The sequence below is a fragment of the Echiichthys vipera genome, assembly GCF_963691815.1.
Source record: "Echiichthys vipera genome assembly, chromosome: 2".
In the NCBI taxonomy this organism is placed as follows: Eukaryota; Metazoa; Chordata; class Actinopteri; order Perciformes; family Trachinidae; genus Echiichthys; species Echiichthys vipera.
The window spans coordinates 5,413,163-5,435,587 of NC_139827.1; the positions used below are offsets into that span (position 1 = coordinate 5,413,163).

Consider the following 22,425-nt stretch of genomic DNA (forward strand, 5'->3'; position numbering starts at 1 on the left):
ATGTGTGTAACATGATTAATAATAAGAGTGACAAAGTTCATTTGCAGGATAAATAAAGTAATTCTTCCTTTCATTGTTGAGATGTAGTGAAAGTGAGCAGCCGTTTACTTTGCAAATGTTATTTTCTTATGATGTGACATCACATTGCCAACATCCACAAGCATTTTCAAATCACAGCTCCACTTAAAATGACTAAAAAATGGTTATAGTAATGATGTTTTCATAAACAACATTAGGGAAATTCCATCTTAAAAGCTTAATCTAAACAAGGAGATTATTTGTGACTGCAGAGAGAGCCCGTAACAAGAGTAAGCCGCGTCCTTGAACAGGACCCGAAGCCTTGCACGCTCACTCGGTGTTGAGTTGCTCCGGATGAAAGCATCAGCTAAATGTAAGTGGAAAACGTGACGGCAGGTTTACCTCCACGGTGGTGGTGGTGGTGTGTCACAAATCCTCATGTGGCAAAAAGCATTCAGCATAAAACAGCACATCATAGTATTTCCTTTCTCCAGCTCTGCCAAGGTGAAACCAATGTCACCGTCCTTGTCAATCAGTGGAAATAAGAGAATCTCACTCTCTCTTGTCGGAAACAATCACGTGTACATAAAGTTGTCACAAAAATTGAGAACAGTTTTATGAAGGACATGTCCTCTTTATCTATTTAATTCCCTCTGGCTGTACTTTGATTTACACTCAGGTCAAAGTGTGTGTGAGTGTATTTTTATGTGTATGTTAACATTGGTGTGAAAGTGCATTATAGTGATGTGCATTCACGTGAGGACGCCATCAACTACAAACCCATTAACACCTGAAAAAACACCATTTACACCGACGTGCGTCCAAGAGTCCCAGCTGTATTTTAGGATAGCTAATTAATCGTTTTGTAGCAGTTCCAAAATAACTGTTGTTTTAAACACTGGTCTAAAATAAGTTGGATTTGTGGTAAAAAAAAAAAAAAAAAATGTAGATTTGTTGCCAACTCCAATCCATCACAGCATCAACCTGCATATTTACCTTCTGGATTTGTTATTTTTTCCAATTATGCTTTCTGGTGTTTACACTTAAGTATGAGCGAGTTTCAGTCGCCTCTGGTGCCATAAGCAACTTTTAAAGATGCATAACTTCTCCACAGTGCCTGGGAGAGGTTGTTAAAAAGGATATGAGGGGAATAACTTTGCATTAAAGATGAGGAAAAACTGTCCTGCCAGCAATTGCAATATTGTATCTGAATTTCCTGAGGCGGGTGTGAATGAAACACAGACACATGGATAAAATGTGAATGCAAGGTGAGTGGGGTCGAGGACACAGTTGCGCTTTTAAACACAAATAAACAAATATGAAAACACTTTTTCATGACGCTTAGAGTTCCAATTTGTAAGTTGTGATTGTCCCCCTGAAGCAACAAATCAACACCAAATATCTGAAGTTGGTTGACAAGGTTTATGTCAATGGTGATTTTCTCAAAACTCAGATTTTCATAAGCCTCAACTAGAAGAAGAAGAATTCCTTTATTCGTCCCACAATGGGGAAATTAAATTTTCACTTTATCTTTTTCATTTTACACACACAGGCCCGAAATACACACAGACAGGACCTATATACATGCAACTAATGGAGAGATGTTAGAGCGAGGGGGCTGCCAGTGATCGGGGGGTTCGGTGTCTTGCTCAACAGCACCTCTGCAGTGCCCAGGAGATGAACTGTCACCTCTCCAGCCAGCAGTCTCCCTCTGTCCGTGTTTCCCTCTGTTTTCTGTCGTCTAGGCCCGGTAGGCGTTTCCCCCAAGCTGCAGCCTGTTACGCCGATCACCTGGACAACTACTTATACCTTGAGCTGACAGACATGCGGCGCCGGACCGTTGTACTCCTTCATTGGTAAAACTATTCCCCCCGGATTGGCATTCCCTTCCCGTCGTTGAGCATATTTAACCGTTGTTTGTTTTTCTGTTTCTCCGTAGTTTCCCGTGTTCCTGCTTCCTCGTCCGTCTCCCTGATTCTCCGTCGTCTCCTCGTTCCTGTTTTTCCCTCGACCGTCTCGTTCTTAGCTTTGCCTGGTTTTCCCTGTAGTGTTTTGCGTTGTGTTTGTAATTGTATTAAATATTTGTTTGTGCTTTTATCCCGTGTCTGTGTCTGCACTGGGTCCTCTCTTTTGTGTGTTATCTCTGTACCGTTCGTGACGACTTGAGTCAAGGGGAACTTATGTGCCAAATGTGAAGAAAATCCCTCCAGGGGCTCCTGAGGTATCACGTTCACAAGAAGAGCAATAATGACAACCCGACCCCCCCTCTGTCCACGGCTGTCCCGGCTCGATTGATAAAAAACTAAAGCATGCAAAATGTTATTAAATTAGTTTATTACAAAGTCAAATGTATCGGCCGTGAAGTGAAACAGGAGGGACGTTTGAAACATGAATGAGGCTGTGAATAACTGGAACAGAAAACCACATCAGCAACGATATTCACTTGGTCAAGTTCACAGGTCGGACATGAGCATACTTAATATCTTCCCTTCATTTCCTCTCTCTCAGGCCTCAGCGCTGTAAACTGAAAGGTCAGAGGCCAAGGTCACATACAGTTCCCACGGAAACTGATTGACAGGTCTCTGAACTTGCTGACCTCTGCTCTCCCTGATCATCAGCAGGACGTCCTCGTCGTCGAGGATACGGATGAGGTCGCCCTCTGGGTCGCGGTAGTTCACGGCGATGTCGTCCACCTTGAAGACGTTCCTGAAGAGAGACAAGAGCAGGGAGGAAATACCTTCAGACTCTGTTGAGATATTTGAAAACCCACACGTGTTTCAGTGTAATACGTCACAACTGTCAGACTCGTGTTTAAATCAGAAGAATTCCCCAAATATCACTAAAAAGGGAATAAAAGGAGGTTAAAATGCATTGTTTAACGTCGTAACTTCAATAAACAACCGTCATATGTCGTAATCAACAATCATCACGTATTTAAAATTAATTAGAACAATTTTTAAGCTTCTTGTTATGCGAGATACAGAAAAGCAGGAAAGACCAATCGGATTGTAGCTTTTGACAAATAACAAACAAACAACTTTACGGACAAAATGAAGACAGGACGGGCAGCAACAACCTCTCAGTATTTGAATACCATACCACACCATGCTCATTTGAAATGGAGGTTAGCAAATGTTACACTAGCATTTGTTTATGGAAACTTCATCAGAATCACTTCAGATACCAACGTTAATCATACGGTATGTAGTCAGAAGATTATTCTGAGGACAATGAAAGATATGAGACCCCGAGCACACAGAGAGGTGTCTATTTTTTGTCTTATTTTTTATTAGGATTTGTATTTAATGATCATTATTAGTGAATCATTATTTTGTTGGGGGTTTATTTTTGCATTTGTATGAGAATAAATATGTTTTAATTGGTTTTATAGGGTTAAGTGCTCTACTCCAAATACTGAAAAGAAGTGGGATGTGATTGCCTCTACACGGCTCTCTCTCTCTCTCTCTCTCTCTCTCTCTCTCTCTCTCTCTCTCTCTCTCTCTCTCTCTCTCTCTCTCTCTCTCTCTCTCTCTCTCTCTCTCTCTCTCTCTCTCTCTCTCTCTCTCTCTATATATATATATATATATAACCTTTATTTAACCAGGTTTGTCCCATTGAGATCAAGATCGGGAGGCCGGGCCAAGAATGACAGCACATGAAGTTTCAACACAATGACACATTAATCAAAGACAAAAATAATAACAACAATTAAAACAAAATAACCATTGAATTTGCAAAAAAATTAGTTAAAGGATTTACAACAGGGGTGTCAAACTCAAATTCACAGTGGGCCAAATGTAAAGACTGGGACAAAGTTGCAGCCAAACTCAATATTTACTAAAAAAAAATAAAAATAAAAAAAGACTGCAAATGTGCATGTTTTCCTTCTCTCCAGATGTGTAATGTTGAACCTTTTCAGTGCATGTCCTTTTATATTGTTTTGTTACAGCCACGGTGGCTCTGCAGACAAGACAAACAGCTCTTTACCTTATGATCTTGAGGGCCAAATATAATTACACCGCGGGGCCAGATTTGGCCCATGGGCCTGAGTTTGACACCCCTGTCTTACAAGATTAATTGAAAAATTTGCACTCGAATAAAACATTTGCACCCCTGAAGCCTGGATGTGACGGAGTTGATCTTGGACTTGAATACATTCAGAGGTCCCAGACTTTGGAGTTTAAGCTCTGACTGCAAAATGTTCCGCGTACTAAAAGCTTCCTTCCCCATTTCTGTTCTCACCTTAGGAACAGCAAAACTGTCTCTCACCCAATACGTAAAATAATGACGTTTTTTTCATGGCCAAGGACGGACTTGTCTCCACTGTCGCCGTTTTTCAGCTATATCATTACACAGCTAACAGTTATTTTCTGCTGATTTAAGTTCTGAATGTCGAGAACAATCCCTTAAATGTTGAAAAACAATACGGATATTGACCGAAGACATTCTGAGAAAACCCTGCACCATTCTTCCAGTGAAGGAAATGACCCCTACCGTCCCTTTTTTTCGACCTATAACAGTTTAATGAATATCTTGCTGCAGGAATAATCACCAAGAAAACACATCCTGGAAGAGAGAGGCAAAGAAAAGAGAAAGAGAGAGAGAGACACAGTCGCAGTTTATGAGGTTTTTTTTTACAGAAATCCTGGAGGCACAACATGAGAGTATTAGTCACATCTGATGACACGCAAAGAGATATTCTTCAAAGCTGCTTCCTGCCACCAGCAATGGCAAGGACAAGTGGCATTATCTCTTTAGAGGACGTGCATTTCCATACAGATATCTTTCTTTTAGTAGCAGGATAGTCACAGTGCATTCAATTATAAAGTATACAAAGTCAAACATAAGAGCCGTGTCACCATCAGCCGCCTGCTGAAGTCTCTCTCTCTGCTTGTATCAGAGGATACGGCAGCGATAGAGTGAGTGTGATTAAATGTGTTAAAACAAGTTGATGATAATCTTGCAAATTTAAAATCACAGGAGAAACAGCAGGAAACCGTTGGATTGCTTACTAAAGGTAGGGAATGAGTCCTTACCCCAAGTGAAGGAGTTCAAGTACCTCGGGATCATGTTCGCGAGTGAGGGGACGATGGAGCCTGAGTTTGGCCGGAGAATCGGAGCAGCGGGGGCGGTGTTGCAGTCGCTTTACCGCACCGTTGTGACGAAAAGAGAGCTGAGGAAGGCAAAGCTCTCGATCTACCGGTCAATCTTCGTTCCTACCCTCACCTGTGGTCATGAAAGCAGGGTCAGGACAGAAAGAACCAGGTCGCGGGTACAAGCAGCCAAAATGTGTTTCCTCAGGAGGGGGGCTGGAGTCTCCCTTAGGGAGAGGGGGAGAAGTTCAGCATCCGTGAGGAACTCGGAGTAGAGCCGCTGCTCCTTTGTGTTGAAAGGAGCCAGTTGAGGGGGTTCAGGATCATCTGGTAAAGATGAACCCTGGGCGCCTCTCTAGGGAGGTGTTCCAGGCACGTCCAGCTGGGAGGAGGCCTCAGGGAAGACCCAGGACCAGGTGGAGAGATTAGATCTCCACACTGGCCTGGGAACGCCTCGGGATCCCCCAGTTAGAGCTGGTTAATGTGGCCCGGGAAAGGGAAGTTTGGGGTCCCCTGCTAAAGCTGCTGCCCCTGAGACCCGACCCCGGATAAGCGGATGAAGATGAGATGAGACGAGAAACGTCAGTAATTATCCCAAGATACAGTTTGCTGGTTTGATTCAGTTTTAGACTAATTTGATACTTGAGGCAAGCGGATATATTGTCATTGATTTAATTTTCTAAAAGTTTAGCAACAATTTCAGTCGCTTCACTCCTTCAAACTCTCCCTCTTCTCGTGTAACACAACAAAACCCTCTCTTCTCCTCCTATCTCTCCTTACCTCCACCCCCTCTCTTCTATCAGTGCTAAGCAATATAAAAACTCAAGAGCGGGGTCTGATCCATCCTTCTCCGGGGCACAATAGGTCTGAACACAGAAAAACAATAATGAGCAGATAAGCGGAAGAAATTAACTGATTATGAATGGGGAGCGCTATTCGTCACAGCGCTCACCTATCTAAATGAGCAGATAATGAAAGACAGAGGGAGAGGGAGAATGAAAGAGAAGAAGGCAGTGAAGAACAGATATGGTCGTGTAATGAGCAGATGCATCCTGTGATGGCGGTGCTGTGGGAGGAGAAGGGGGGGCAGTCGGAGGTCCCGCAGGAGCTAATTTGCGGTGATGATGGGGAACTGGCAATTTTCAGGTTTGCAGTGCAGAACAGTTAAAAATGCTGGCCCTCGGGGCAGGCAGGTGAGTTTACGGACTTTTACTCATCCTTGTTTGTTCTGGGATTAACACACAAAATATACCGAGGAAGAGAAATGCTGAAAATGTGGTCGCTAAGGTCAGCAATCACGCAGGTTCATCAGCACAACTCCCGGAGAAACACATAAGATATGGAACTCTGATTATTGTTTAAGAACAAAACACATTCATTTGTGATTTAAATCTCCGTCTTTTAAGGTTAAATGGCTTCGATAAAACATGTCGAACACTTCACAGATGCTTTATAGACGTGAGGTGAAAGATTACAAGTCAACAATTGGTACGTTTTCATTGGTTTGATTCTAGTATTATGGCTTTGATTTATGTAGCGCCTTTCTCAGTGCTCAAGGCGCTTTACAGTTTCCACTATTCACACAGACGTACATGGTGGTGGTAAACTACGGAGTAGCCACAGCTGCCCTGGGGCAGACTGACGGCAGCGTGGCAGCCAATCAGCGCCTACGGCCCCTCCGACCACCTCCGACCACCTCCTCAACCATACAGCAGTCATACAAATTCACACGAGGCCAGGTGGGTGAAGTGTCTTGCCCAAGGTCACAACGACCATGACACAAGTAGGGCCATTCGGACATTGGCCGACTCGCTCTACCAACTGAGCCCCAGTCGCCCAGTAAGAAAGTAGAGGTGTAGCTGGGGAAAGGCTATGGTTGTTAATGTGATTATGACGTGAATCTCTGAATGTTTTCATGCAAAAAGAGGGTAACTGTCACCTGCTTTTCTGCCACAACCTCAAGCTTTCGTCGCATTGTTTTATGTTCAATTGTCACATTTTTTGGAAGGTTGCACACAATCATTTCCCCTCCGCAGCTAAACAACATTTGTGTCTTTGCACCAGTAACATTTCTCTCAATCACTGTTTCCCACATGGATGTAAATGAAATAAAAATATCTTTTGTACCTTTTGTTTCGCCCTACCATCGCCCCAGTGCTACTAAAAAAGAAAGTGAAAGCAAGTTATAGAAAGGTCCAGATTGTGGTATACACCTACCTCATACGGGACAGGAGGTCTTTGTACGTCGGCTGGATGGTGAGGTCCTCTTGTACGCACACGTCTCTGTAAGAAGGAACACACAATCATCTTCATAAAGGCCCATTCACTCCTCAGGTATAATTCCCACATATGAAACCATACATTGTAAAGAATGTGTCACGTCGCGGTGAGGTCTGTCATGTCTTGGGGTTTTTATCTTGCGAATTTCCTGTTTTATTTTGAAAGATAACTCTCCTTCCTCTTGTGTCACCAGTCTGACGTCCTTCCCTGATCCCTGATTGTTTCCACCTATAACTCCCCTTCCCTCATGTGTATAAAGTCAGTGTCTTCCCCCCTGTCCCGTGCCAGATTATTTTGTACCTTGTGTCAAATGTATCCGGCGTTTTGTCCCACAGTCTTGTTCATGCCATCGAGTTCATTGTTTCCACGTTCATGTTTTTGTATTCCTTGTTTTGGTCCAAGGAAGTTTTCGGGTTTTGAATTCTCTTGTGACTTTGTTCTTTTCCTCCCATACGGAACGTCTTTATTTTGTATTTTGTTTTATTACTGACGACTTTTGTCTTGTTCCTCCTGTACGGAGTGATTTTTTTGTTTGTGACTTTTTCCCTGTGCCACGTCCCTGTCGTCGTCGTCAGGTTAATAAATTCAGTGTTGATCCGCGAACGTCCGCATCTGAGTCCTCAGACCCTTCCTGCCTGGGTCTGACAGTATGTTGCTTTTTCAAGTGGTAAGTGGTACTTACAGCCTTATTATGAATACCTCCTTGTATGGATTTATTTAGATGACTTGACTTTAGTTGGAAAAAATATTTTTGCAAGTTACAATCTAAACTTTTAGGGGCCTTTTAGTGCGAGTTTAGATAAAACTGTAAAATAGATCATATCATAGCTGCGTGTGCCTCCATTTCCTCCCAATCGCTCCTGTTACTTACAACGTCCACACAGTAGAAAGGTCAGGTGGGGTCACTCTAAGTGTGGTGATCCGAAACCTATCAAACACTTCCTCTGTCTGAAATATTTGACTTGTCACCTCCTCAAAGCTTTATGGCAGATGTCAATAACTCATACACATGCACGGTCACCCTTCTACACAGACCTGGTGTGGACTCCGGAGGGGGTGAGCAGAAAGCAGCGCAGACAGCTGTAGGTGGGGCCTCCCCCGTCCCCTTCTGAGTCACTCTCTGGGAGGGGCTTAATGATCTTCACAAAGGATTGTGGGAAAATACCTGTTTGATTGTTCACTGTGCCCTGAGGAGAAGACAGAAAGACAGAAGATGAGAGAAGAGAGGGGAAGAGTAGAAGAAGATGCAAGTGAGCAGAGACCCAGAGGATGGAGTGATAAGGGACTGATGATGATGAGATGGGGGGATGATTTAAAGGAGAGAAATACATCAAAGCAGCAGGCACCTGCAATAATTAGCCTGTTCATAATATGCTGCTGATGTTACAAGCACTCCACGCAACAATACAGCCGTTTTATTAGACCCGGGGTGTTTGAGTGTGTGTGTGCTTCTACAGCTATCTTTGTGAGGACCAATGTCAGAGTGAGGACATTTTTCATCAGGCAAAAAAAAACATGTTCATTCATCTTCATCTGTTTGTCCCTGTCGGGGGGGGGGGGGGGGGGGGGGGCTGGAGCCGATCCCAGCTGACATCGGGCGTGAGGCGGGGTACACCCTGGACAGGACGCCAGTCTATCACAGGGCACATAGAGACGAACAGAGACAGACAACCATTCACACCTAAGGGCGATTTAGAGTCATCAATGAACCGAACACCTGCACGTCTTTGGACTGTGGGAGGAAACCGGAGAACCCGGAGAAAACCCACGCAGACACGGGGAGAACATGCAAACTCCACACAGAAGGGCCCCAGCCGGGATGCAAACCTGTAACCTTCTTGCTGTGAGGCGACAGTGCTGACCACCACACCACCATGTATTATAATACAATCATTTATAACCTGATATCATAATTTGAAAGGCAGAATTAGTAGGATTTGTCAGGTTGTAAACACATCATTCAAGTTGGCCCCTCCCACACGGCTGAATGAGGGTTATGGTGAAAGCCAACACCAGACTCAGGCATTTTGGACCTGCCATATAAGCTTCTTTTCTGCGCTGTGTCCGACGTTTCTGCAGTTTCCTCTTGGATGCGCGCAAGTTGACGCCCAGAAACTTCCCGAACACAGCAAATTAAGATAATACAGACAACATTATCCACTTCTAGAGAGTCCTCAGTGATCGTTTTCCATCTCATTGTACCGTTAAATAACAAGGATTTCCAATCTTTACTGAGATGTAAGTAGACGCAGACGTGACAAAGTTGATCATTTTCATCACGTTTGAGTTCCGAATTATGCCTTTAAGTCTTTTTTTGCTTATCCAACAGAAAGTATTCCCAGTTTTCTCTGAGAACATGGAAAGTGTTCAGGTTTCTCTCACCTTGACGCACCAGTCTGCCAGTTGGATTTGTCACGTTTCCCACCCACAGTCGCTCTGTCCACTGACTCAATCAAAGGCACTCAGTCAACTTCTCACAAGTCGTAAGTGCTACATTAACCTCACCCACCCGAAAACCCAAAAACCTTACTGATAACACGGACGCAGAGTTGCCAAAAGAGAACAAAGATAGCGTTTTGCTGTGTTGTATGAGGATTAATAGATGATCAGTGTTTTCCGTTACGTTAGTGCATCGTCCTCCCACTCTCTCTCTCTCTCCCACCGTATTATCTTCCACCCCCTCCCTCTCTCTCTCTCTCTCCCACTCACCCACCGCCGGCTTCTCTCTCACACTCTATCCCAACACCTTACACATTTTATCAAACACGTTTCCTGACCTTTCTTTTACTTGCTGGCACCAGTGTTCCAGTGTTACATTTGTATTTTGCGCAGCTAATTAAAATGTCCCACACCCCGTTTTTGGACGGCGACGACTTTACGCGTAACACTTGCTGCGCGTAATCAGGACATTTTGTTCATTAAGTAATTGTTCCTCTGAAAGGAAACTGGAGCAGGGCGCCTCCAGTCACATCTGTGGAGATACTTTGTGGTCACTGTGCTCAACCGCTGCGACGTGGGGATGACGTTATTTTTAATCTTCCTTTTTTAAAGCTTTATTATATTCTGTAATTAACTCTGTGACGGCTGCAGCTTGTGAAGGGACTGTTTTTGTGCATTTCCATATAACATTTGGTTAAAATACTCCTTAAAAAGCAAACCAAAGAGAAACATGTAATAACTAAATGAAGCAAAATGGAAATATAGCCTCGGAGGCTAAAAATAAATCACCATCTCAGCCTCCACTCTTCTCGTAGGAAGGCTTCCTACGAGATCTGGGGCAAGCATTTGCTCACATTCAGAGCACAACAGCACAAGAGCACATGTGAGGTTGAGCACATGTGAGGTTGAGCACTGATCAAGCCTGGCTCACAAGTGATGTTCCAGTTCATCCTGCGGGCATTGAACTGGGTGAAGGTCAGATCTCTGTGCAGATTAGTCAAGTTCTTCCTATGTTCTTTTTTTTAAACGACAGATAATTGCAGGGAAAACGTTTTTACCTTGCTGACATGTTCCGACTGCATCTACAGCCTTCCTCAAAGCGTCATCTGACGTGTGATGACGTGTCGCTCTTTATCAGGTGTCCGGCCTGACAGAATCTGACAGTTCACACCCCACCCTGCCGGCCGGTGGTCTCTGGAGGATGGAGTCCCAGGTGTGTGACAGGATGCAGGCCCCTTCGTCCCGGTTGATGGTGTCACGCTTCCTGATTTCGATGGCCTCCTTTAGCCACCCTTTGAATTAGTTTTCTTCCAATGTGATGACCCTTCCATCGTTCCAGTTCATGATGCGGTTATGCCTTTTGCAGTGGTCCGTGATGGCTCATTTTGCAGTTTCTTCCTCTGCTGTGCCTTTAATTGATCTAGTGAGTCATCCTGGGGTGGCAGTAGCTCAGTCCATAGGTGACTTGGCTGAGAACCGTAGGGTTGCTGGTTCAAGTCCCAATGTAGACCATGTATGGAGCGTGGACTGGTGGCTGGAGAGGTGCCAGTTCATGTGATTTGCGTGTTTCAGCTGCAGATGAAACATGTCGGCGAGGTAAAAACTTTTTCCCTGCACTTATCTGTTGTTAAAAAAGAATTTCAAACATACATTAGTCCGAACAACAAAATGAAAATAATCCAAGTATTACAAGTTCTTCCTAATCTCTATAAACAGATTCTGCATAGGGACGTAGACTCTGTAGGCAATGGGAAGATTTGGGCAGCAGACTCTGTCTTGGAGTCCGAGTGGTATTTACAAATCACGCCTGAGCCTGCTTTGGTTGCAAGCAGGTAAATCCATGTGGAGAGCAACCGAGGCAGAACGTATCAGCTGTCACGCAATCACAGAAACCACCCGTTATCATCTGTTGAAGATTTAGCTTTTGATTAGCTTTACATTATTATTTATTTGCATTCATATGCAGATATCTGTGGATAGAGGCGCCGTCTCTCAAATCCAACTCCATTCTTCTGCTCAAGCTCCTGATATCTGCTGGCTACACCAGATATTAGCCGTTAACCCAAGAGGCTAATTCGTCAGACAGAGACTGAATTTCCCCTTTACCACACTGGGTAGATCATTCCTCTATAACCCCATAACCTTCCTGTTTCTACTACAGTGAGTGTCAGATGCGTCTCTGTCCATTTACTTTCGGCCATCTTTTGGAAAAGCTGGAGAGGAGGTGACCGTACATCCACTCCTAAAAAATATATCTCCTCCAATTCTCCTTTTACCTTTTATTTCTCTTTTCATTCAGTTTATTACTTCATCCCCTCACTTTCCCCCCTTATTTCCCTTGTTTCTTTCCCTCTCTACCTGTTGTAGAATCCTTCCCTTTCTCCCCCTTTCCCTCTTTTTCTCCCTCCATCCCTACCCTTATCATTTGCTCCATCCTTTGCTATTACCGTGTCTCATCCTCCATTATTACTCTTATGTTCTTTCTCCTCATGCATCCTTTCATTTCTCTCTCTCTTTGCCTTATGTCTTTTCTCCTCTTTCACCTCTTCTATATCCTACCCATCCCTCTCATCCATCTTTCAATGCCTTCCACTCTCCCACTCTTTCCCTCCCTCTGTCTCTCCTCTACTTTTCTCTCTCACTCTCTTTCTCTCCCTCCTCCCCCTCCCTCTCCCACTCTCTCCCACTCTCTCTCTCTCTCTCTCTCTCTCTCTCTCTCCGTTCTTACCTCCAGCCAGTCTGCATTGACTCGTTGCAGCAGGAAGATCACCTCTCCCTTCTTCAGGTTCAACTCCGCCTTGCCGTTGCCGCGAAAGTCAAACATCGCCTGGGACGCGTGCACACACACACACACAACACCACACACACGCAGGCGCACACACACACACACACACACACACACAAAGTCAGTGAGAGGGGAGAGGAACAAGAGAGGAGAGAGACGGACACATTCAACACAGAGAGAAGAGACGGTGAGAGCGGACAGGTAAAACACACCTTTTGCTGGAGAATATTGTGCGAGTTTGTGAAAGTGAGAGGAAGCAAGAGGGAGAGGCAGACCGGCAGAAGAGATGATTTATTTTCTTTCAGTTTGATAAAGTTTACATTTGTCACAGAATTTGAGAATTGATGCAAAGAGGATTGAAGTTTGGAGCGTGAGGGGACCCGTGTGTTTCCATGTGTGTGTTATTGAGAGAGAGTAAAGGGATGCAAGAGAAGACAAGGATGGATTCATCCATTTGAAGAAGTACGGAGGAAGAGAGAATAGATACGACAACGACTGAAGCCACGAGATGTGTGTGAGGGAGAGAGAGGATAATCCCATGTGCTCAGCTGTTCTTTCTGTGTTCGTGTGGAGCAGAAACTGTATTTGTAAGCAGCATGTGATTTTAATAGCAATGTGAAATCTGTTGTAAGTGAAATTGTTGATGACAATTGAGGATTATTTCCACTATCAATTAACATGCAGATTATTATAGGACATTTTGACAGACAGTGAAACTCGCAGTTACCCACGGTGATGTCCTTAAATATCTCTTTTGCTCTTCATATTTACAATAACTGCTCATTTACAACCCTCACATTTGAGATACTGTAACCAGATACACGTGTTTGCTTTAAATGACTTAAGTGATCGATCAATGACTAATTGATTGACCGACAAACCATTTCAGCACTACATTCATGCATGCGGATTTCTGTCTATGTACAAAAGATACTGTAGTAGTAACTTTAGGATTTGTGCATCTGTGCAAGTGTGAAGATGTGTGAGCGTGTCTGTGGGACATGAAGTAGTAAAAAGCATTTACGAGGGGTTTGTAAAGGTGATACAGCCGAGGAGACACCATGCTGCGCTGCAAAGGTGTGTGTGTGTGTGTGTGTGTGTGTGTGTGTGTGTGTGTGTGTGTGTGTGTGTGTGTGTGTGTGTGTGTGTGTGTGCAGGATTTGAGGGGTGCTGGATGCTCGACTGTTCAGGGTTAGTCTGCCCCAGTTGGATTTGCATTTAAAGTAGAACTCAGTAGAGTCATTACTAATGCTTTAAACCTGTTCCTGTCCTTTTGCACCCCTTGAACAACCAGATGATAAAGTAGCCTAATACACACACACACACACACACACACACACACGTTTTCACAAATGCACAACCATACACACACACAAAAGCTACAATAATCTCTTTGTTGTAAAAACACTTGTACTGTGCACACTCTTGCCGTTATTCATCCACGCAAACACACAAGTATTAGTACCGATTTGCACAGACACAAGTTACAAGAATCACGAGAGATGGTGAAACTAAAAGATGCTGCAGAAACTACAGAGGTACAGCGAGACCAAAAAAAGAACGAGTAACGGTTAAAGCAGTGGGAGGGAGGTGAAGAAGAGGAGGAAGAAGAGGAGGAAGAAGAGGAGCACGAGATAAGAGAAGAGAAAGATAAACAGAGGTGCAGGGCTGCAGAGGGCTGATAGATCACTGTGAGAACCCCCACAGGACAATGAGTGAGTGAGCGAGTGAGTTAGTGAGTGAGCGAGTGAGCGAGTGAGTGAGAGCGAGTGAGTGAGCAAGTGAGTGAGTGAGCGAGTGAGAGTGAGTGAATGAGTAAGTGATTGAGTGATTGAGTGAGTGAGTGAGTGAGTGAGTAAGTGATTGAGTGAGTGAGTGAGTGAGTGAGTGAGCGAGTGAGTGAGTGAGTGAGTTAGCGAGTGAGTGAGCGTGAGGGAGTGAGTGAGTGAGTGACTGAGTGAGCGAGTGAGTGACTGAGTGAGCGAGTGAGTGAGTGAGCGAGTGAGCGAGTGAGTGAGCGAGTGAGCGAGTGAGTGAGTGAGTGAGTATGGCTAAGGCGGATGGTCGAGGTGGGGAATGGGTCCCAAAACACAGGACGGGGGGATATGAAGTGTTCATGTCTGGGATGTACAAAAGCCAAACCATGGCCTTTTTTCAAAACTTGGTGATTGGTGTCTCAACAGGTGTCTTAACAATAGTCGGACCATTGTTGATGAAAATACATTGAGATAAAAATTTAGGTTAATCCTTAAACTTAACAAATCGATGTTTTTCCTTTAACTAAAGGTTAAAATAACCATGTGTAATGTTAAAAGTGTGGCTTGTGGTGACTAACCCACAGAAAATCATGGACTCTCTCACATTGTTTACAATCAGCAGGCAGCACAGCAGTTTTCAGCGTTAAAAAGCTCTGACACACACACTTTACCCGCTCACCACCATTAAATTAAGAAAGACAAAGTTGATAACTAACTGGTGAACACAGAGGAGTATTTGGCAGCTCGACCCTCAGGAGTTGGTGTAAACACAAACAGAGTTGAAAGCAGAGTGAATATTGGACTTGCATTCACCAGCTGATGCAAAAACAAGCACGACTGCTGGATGTGTAAATAGGCAACTGTTTGCTGACATGTTGGATATAAAAAATGGACTTTTATATCATGAAAACGTCTTTATGCTGTGTTTGCGGCTTGTTGCGGTTTTAGATTTGAGTCCTGTTTGATTTGGTCTGTAGTGGTTACATTCAGGGCGCGTTCACACCTGGTTGAACCGAATCCTGGAGCGTTTACTCCCTTGGTGCGGCTCAGTTGGGTCGGTATAAATGCCAGAACAGCTCTCTGGTCAACCTCGAAGGGGTGGTCTTGAATCACAGCCTGTTAACCTCATCAGAGCCACACGTCTTCTGTGATAAGACCGTCTGACAGCAGATAGCCTTCCTCTAAATGGCTGTATCATTAAATCAGTCAGGACGTTGTCGCGCTTTAAACAATGTATCATCCTCGCTGTCCTTCGTGTGCTTGAATAATGCAGGCACCTATCAACCACTGGGGGCAGCAAACAAACTTTGAACCGCTACTCAGAAATGCCAACGATGCAACAAAGGAAGCGCAACTCAGATATTCTTTTACAACACATCAAACAAAGCACGGGCTGAGAGGACTCATCACGTCACACCGTCGTAACAAAGACAGTGGACAACAGCTGCAGTACATGAATACATCCTTTTTCTTTGTGCGTGGGTACGCAAACTGAATCCTGCATGGGGAAGGCGGATTCAGCCATTAAGAATTTAAACTACGACTGTATATCAAGAGACAATTATTAAAGGTAGAGCTTTAAAATTGAAATCTAAAGGATCACAGCCTTAAAGTGCAAGTGCAAGTTCAAGTGTGTGTGTGTGTGTGTGTGTGTGTGTGTGTGTGTGTGTGTGTGCAGCCACACGAAATGAGACGGAGGCTGGTGGCAGATTAATGAAGCTGGGGAGTGAGGGAGCTGGCAGGATTAACAATCCATTGAGATTACCCTGACCCTGAGGACACGCACGCACGCATGCACACACGCACAGGCGCGCACACGCACACACACACTTTTTTAATTTGGTGCTGCTATTTCTGATGCATTATTCCAGCTGCTGCTTTATTATAGTCTTGACCCGCCACTGGCAGTAATTTATAGATGATGTGAAAACGTGTTGGAGGCGATAAAATCTCCAACGCACAAACACCAAATATGATGTGACAAAGCAATTCCCCATCTCGCTGTACCTCCTTTCATCTCCCCTCACTATCATTGTTCCACCTCTTCATCACTTTACTTTTACTCGTCGTTTTCCCTTATTCTCTATTTCTGTCTTTTTCTCACATCATTTGTTCTCATTGTCCACGCTGTCTTACTCCTTAAGTAGAACAACTCTAAGAGCAATACAGAAGATGAATGTATGTAATTTAAATAGCAGGCTGCACGTACTTGACTAGTCATTAGCCGATATTACTCTTTGTTTCATGTTGAATCACTGACACTGAGCCCTCGTTTTGATTTTAAAATATTGATTTGGATATGGCCACATACCTCCTACAGTATGAATATCAAGAATTCACCGGCAGAGACACAAAACAGTTCAAGTCCAAGCTCCTTACTAAAAGTTTCAACAACTTTGTGAATATTTTTTAACAGGAAACGCTTAGTTGTGAACTTTTAGTGCTATTACGGAGTCTTCCTAGTGGTAAGATAAAACGTTTTGTGAATACTGGCCCAGGCAGATGTCAATCCGACAGTCGGTTCACACACATAAAGACATAAGAAGAGGTTTATTCAGACAAAGCCTTAAAAACTTGGAGTTCAGATGTATGGAACCAGGTTATTATAACGTCAAGATCTGTTGCTCCAAGTGTTCGACAGAAAAACAATTCTTAGGCGAAGGCAATACCTTCTGAATGAAAGAGAAAGAGCTCGACTATGATTCACCGTTGTTACTCAACAGTCACGCAGGATGAGATCTATCATCGCAGGAGCAGAGGCTCAGGTCTCTCTATCCACAGCAGCGTCAATAGATCAGAACGCGATGCAGCCTGCGTCCTTACAGATCCCTCTTCAGGGATGTGGGAAATACAAAGGCTCCCTTAATGACATATTTTGTAATTTCATGTTCCATTCCCTCTCATTATGTTTATATTGTAGTTTATCCGGAGCAGGTGCTTTGTGTTGCTGTACCTCAAGTGACCGGCAAAGGGCCAGGCCTCTAAATGTAGCCACGCAACCCTTGGGTTCAGCCAGCCCCCAGGAGCAATCATTCGCTACAATTAGACTGGCGTACAATTAGAGTCGCGCCGACCCCGCCTTAATGAGCTTGTTAAACCCTCATCTCGTTAGTCTGGCAATAGGGAGGTGAAGATGAGAATTGAGGGTATTTTTCCTCTCCCTGACGTGTAATGAAAGTGTATTTTCTTTAAGTAGATGGCCCACTTCCTAGAAGGCCTGGAGTGAAGGATCACAGGAGGTATAAGGTTGCAGAGGTCGTTTGAATATATGTGTGGGTAACTTGTGTTTCTCAACTGTCACAGAGAAACTACAGTATGCATTTGGACATTTGTAAGTTGCATTAATCAAAAGTATTTTGTATTCAATGAGACATTCAGCAAACTAGTCCAACATTTACTCCTAAGCTTCTAAGGGCGCACTCACACTGTCCTTCCGCACCGCGCCCCGGGCTTTAGGGTACTTGTCCCCCCTCCCTCTCCGGCCCGTTTGTACTCACACTGCCTGGGCCTCGCGCAAATGCTTCTTGCTGCCTATACGTCATCATGCCGTAACACGTCACACGTCACACGCATTGATTGACGTCATCGCGATGCGTCGCTTTGTTTACAAATCTTTCCATAGACTTCAGAGTTTTTGTGCGTCTTGTCGATTGTTTTTGAATCTTTTCATCGACCAAATCTGCAGTAAACACTCCACCTCCGCACCACACCAATGTGAACCTTTCACCGCCATTGTTGTTGTTGTTAAATGTCCGCGCATGGTCCGTCCTTCTATTTTCTATGTTCGAACAGGCGCACATAAAGGACGTCAGAACCGCTGTAGGCCTCGTGCTCGTACTTGTGCAAACGCACTCTACAAAAGCCCACCTCTCTCAGACGGGCTGTTGACGGCCCACTGTCCGCAGTTATGCGCGGAGCGGGTGCACTCACACTGCTCAAACGCACTAGGGTTTAGCTGAAAAAAAGGTTTTGGCCCGGTGCGGAAGGACAGTGTGAGTGCGCCCTAAATGGTCCACCATGTTCTGCAGCTAGTTGCTATCTTTGTCTTTGTGCTGTGTAGAGCACGGCAGGCAGGGTGCACTGGGTTTATCTATCTCTATTCTGCTGAAGACAGCTTCCTGCTGCTGCTGCTGGATACGAGGATAATGGGAGAGGTGAGAGTGCATCAAACAGTTAATGCGCCATGAGACTAAAACAGTGACCTCCGACAGACTAAAACACCCGAGTAGAGCTGCAGCGTTAGGTATAATTCTCAGCAGTTTCCTCCTTTCGACTCCCCAGAAACACACTCAAAGGCTCACTTAGCCTGCTGACACATCAGTGTATCATCTTAACCTCGCTGCTAAACTATATGTATATAAACAAAGTGACCGAGGTAAACTGGTAAAAAGATATTCATCAGAATGAGTCACATCCACATTCTACTGCACAATACTCAGCTCATAATACAGGTGAGAGCGAACATTTGAGGTTTATGGTCATATTTCAAGTACTAAGCGTATTTGCATATCAGCTTTTTTTGCTCGTGTAGGTCTTAACCCTCAAATAGGATCTAATTTCTGCTCTAATGCCTCTCTGCAAAAGAAGAAAGGCTGAGTCTCGGTCGATAAGGACCCGCTTGATGAAGACTTTTCTCTGTTTTATGAGTTTCTTTCTTGCATTTTTGCACACTTTGCACACTTGAACATATTCTCCCTGTTACAAACCGGCCCTCCAGCTTGTGCATCATTAAAATCATGCTTGACCTTGTTTGATGCTCGTAGCGCCACAGCCAACAACAATTACTCATCACTGTTTGGGGTTGAGCCTGAGCTAATACTAAGTGGAGTGGAATGAAGTGTTGTAGCGTAAACGCCAAAGCTCGCACCGGCTCTACTGTGACAAATGCACGCGCTCTCCTCTTATCCATCAGGTTCAGACCAGCCATTGATCATTGTTTGGACAGAGTTTAACAGCCACTTCCCCGCGTTGAAAATAAAAGGACACACACAAAGACAGAGAGGAGCGCTCATTTTCCTCAGAAAGAAAGAGGGGGAGAGCTAAAATAAATGTTGAGTAGGCTGGCTGCTTCGTGAGTAGAGCACACCAATGTTTTACTTCAGTGTGGGAGGGAGGGGAGGCAGGGAGAGAGAGAGAGAGAGAGAGAGAGAGAGAGAGAGAGAGAGAGAGAGAGGGAGAGAGAGAGAGAGAGAGAGAGAGAGAGAGAAAGAGAGAGAGAAAGAGAGAGAGAGAGAGAGAGAGAGAGAGAGAGAGAGAGAAACTGAGTTGTTGCTCTTAGTTTGGCAATGAAACACCGCTGGAGCGTGAAAAGAGATACAGAGCGTGTGTATATAGGTGTGTTTGTGTGTGTGTGTGTGTGTGTGTGTGTTTGAGAGGTAGAGACACTTTTTTCTGTGTGGTTAGGAAAAGTTAATGCTTTTACAAGGGAATAAAGTGCACGTAGATCAAGAGCTGCAGAAGCACACACACTTCACCTGCAAAACTGTTCTAACATTAAAGGCTGTATACGGTGCAGACTGCAAGAAAATCTTCTGTGCATGACTGAATTGTAAAATCTCTTCCTAAAAATAATCTGCAGATATTTTCATGAAGAGTCAATTAAGTGTTTGTTTTATTAAACATCAGACAAGAGTGAAAAACGTCCGTCTTAGTTTCCAAGGTCCAAAGTAATGGCTGTCATCCATCGGTCTGACTGTACTATCAACTGTATCCTCTCCCACACAAACAGTATTACACACACTTACAGCGAGGCTCTACTGGTTTATTTTAAAATTAAATCCCTAGTAGCGTATGCATGTGTGTGCTTTCATAGATCTATCTTAGTGAGGACCAATTTCAAGATGAACGCTGATCCGCAAAACGCGTCATTTGGCAGATTTTGCCAGATGGTTCTGACATGAAACAACACGTTTTGGGTCATCCAGCAGATCTGGGCCCACTCTCCGCGGGCCTCTGTCTGTTACTTCACTTTATTTCCCTTTATTTAAGGGTCTATAACTTCATAGCTTTCTCATCTTCAAATTCAAGTTAAAAACTATAATAAATAAAATTGAAGTTGCAGAGTTTCTGGGCTGTCCATGACGTCAGGATCAGGAGATACATATTACACCGTACCCACGTTGCCATGACACAGACCTGGATTTAAATCAGCAAAATACCTCTTTAAAGCACATTTATGCTTCAGGTCGGCTTCAAATGATGTAACCATCACCGCCCACATACTGCCATGCATCGTTTAAGCTGCCATGTTGTGCAGTACATCCACTACAGGACAGGACTTCGACTTTTCCTTTGCTACCATCCAACTCCCAACTTCCCAGCCAATCAGCCAATCCCCTCCCAGCTGTTCTCTAGTAACTGCTGCAGTGTGTACCTGGGCAAAGTCACATAATATAGATGTTTAACTAACCTGACTAACTAGCCTAGCTTCTTCTCAAAAGGTTCTGCCATTTTTTAAATGTCTTTGTGTCCTATGGTCATATCTCGTTTGAACTATTGGCTACACAGACTACATTGTCCCCATTATTCCAATGGTACTGCTACATTTCCTCCGTACCCATAAACTTTCAGTAAACATGCTCAAATATGGACAAAATTAAGTCAGAGCATCTAACGCTGAGCATTAATGCCCTTTTGGGGGTTAGGGAATGCATTGTCTGTAAGGCTACAAAGGTATAGAAGTGCAAATGTGTGTGTGGAAAGGTCAGTTTGGGATTGCGCTGACCGTACAAAGAATAAAATCCATTTTTTTGCCTCCTCGGAGGATTTAATTGGCAGGTCATTACCAGTTTCACCTCAGACCCGACTGCATTCCCTTCCAACACACCTGAACCACATCCGCTGCACAATCTCACAAGCACCCCCTTCCCCTCCTCTTAGGGTAAAACAACCACAGAATATAAACACTGCTTCTTTGCCCTTATTTAAGGCGTCAGAGGAGAGGGCGTGCACGGAATAAAAATGAGTGGATGTGAAGAAGAAGATAAAGACGGGGAGAGACGGTTGCAACCTTGAAAAGAGTCAGCGGGAGAGGAGAGGAAAAGGAAACAAGGACACACTTAAGGGTTGTTTAAAGGGGAGATGTGGGAATAGGGAGGAGGAGATGCAGCGGGGAGGGAGGGGGAGGCTAACACGAGAGGAGAAATGGATGCAGAAAGTATAAAAAGGAAGTGTAGCGGGAACTCTCGATGAGGTCAGCGGTGTCTCAGGAGAAAAAGTGACAAATGAATGAAGTCATCCTTATCGATTTGAAACATTAGTCGATTTGTTTGTTCATGTTGTTTTATACGGATCTATTTGGTTCAATGCATCTTGGGTCTCAAAAGTAATGCAGTACCATGGGCAGGACAGTGTGTGTGTGTGTGTGTGTGTGTGTGTGTGTTTGTGTCATGAGATGCATCCACGCTAAGGGTGCTGTTAAGATCACATGGCACTTCTAAAGGCGATGCCGTGCATTCTGCGTGGTCGTTTGACTAAAAAGTTGTGCTGCTCTGTGGGTGGCCATGGAGATAGTAACCACAGCAACAACTACAAACATTCGACTGCTGTACACATACCTCGGCCCTGGGGGAGGAGAAGAGGTCCATCTTTGGTTTGACTGTCTTCCTGAGGGACAAAGATAAGACGACGTATGAGTGAACAGATCTGAGAAACAGTGCAGGTGTATCAACCACAGGACGCGTCACCCCTGAATGCAGCGGTGTTGGAAGTCAGTCAGAGGTGGGGGTGCTGAGAGTAGGGATGGGTATCATCAGGATTTTATCGATCCCGATGCTGCTTATCTATATTCTCCATAATTTGGTGCATAAAATACGGATGAGGACAACGAGGAAAAATCAAATATGTCGCAACAGTGGAAAGAGGAAATGTCACAGTTCCTTTGTAATGTTCTAACACGCATACATGTCCATGCACTGTAGATAAAGGTAGGTCAGATGCGAGAGCAGAGGAAGTAATGTGAGTCTACCTTTGCATCATTTCCTGTTAAGAGAGTCCCCCTTTGCCACATCTCCTGCTGGTGTAATCCAACCATAAGGATGTGTGCAATGAGAAG

The 22,425-nt window shown here is 44.3% G+C and overlaps 2 protein-coding genes across 2 annotated transcripts in view; one reads left to right on the forward strand and one right to left on the reverse strand.

Moving 5' to 3' along the window:
* Window positions 1-2,381: 2,381 nt before the first annotated feature.
* The window catches only part of ncf4 (neutrophil cytosolic factor 4), a 35,699-nt gene continuing 15,655 nt past the window's right edge, over window positions 2,382-22,425 (reverse strand). Inside the window, exons 6-10 of the mRNA XM_083930623.1 lie at window positions 21,929-21,977; window positions 12,559-12,657; window positions 8,427-8,578; window positions 7,329-7,394; window positions 2,382-2,724 (exon numbers count right to left, since the gene is read on the reverse strand). Coding sequence (XP_083786749.1) covers window positions 2,523-2,724; window positions 7,329-7,394; window positions 8,427-8,578; window positions 12,559-12,657; window positions 21,929-21,977 — 568 coding nt within the window. The 3' untranslated portion in view covers window positions 2,382-2,522. The remainder of the gene's footprint in view (window positions 2,725-7,328; window positions 7,395-8,426; window positions 8,579-12,558; window positions 12,658-21,928; window positions 21,978-22,425) is intronic.
* The window catches only part of pvalb7 (parvalbumin 7), a 36,066-nt gene continuing 26,411 nt past the window's right edge, over window positions 12,771-22,425 (forward strand). The window contains exon 1 of the mRNA XM_083930658.1: window positions 12,771-12,816. The gene's annotated coding sequence lies outside the window, so the exon portion shown is untranslated. The remainder of the gene's footprint in view (window positions 12,817-22,425) is intronic.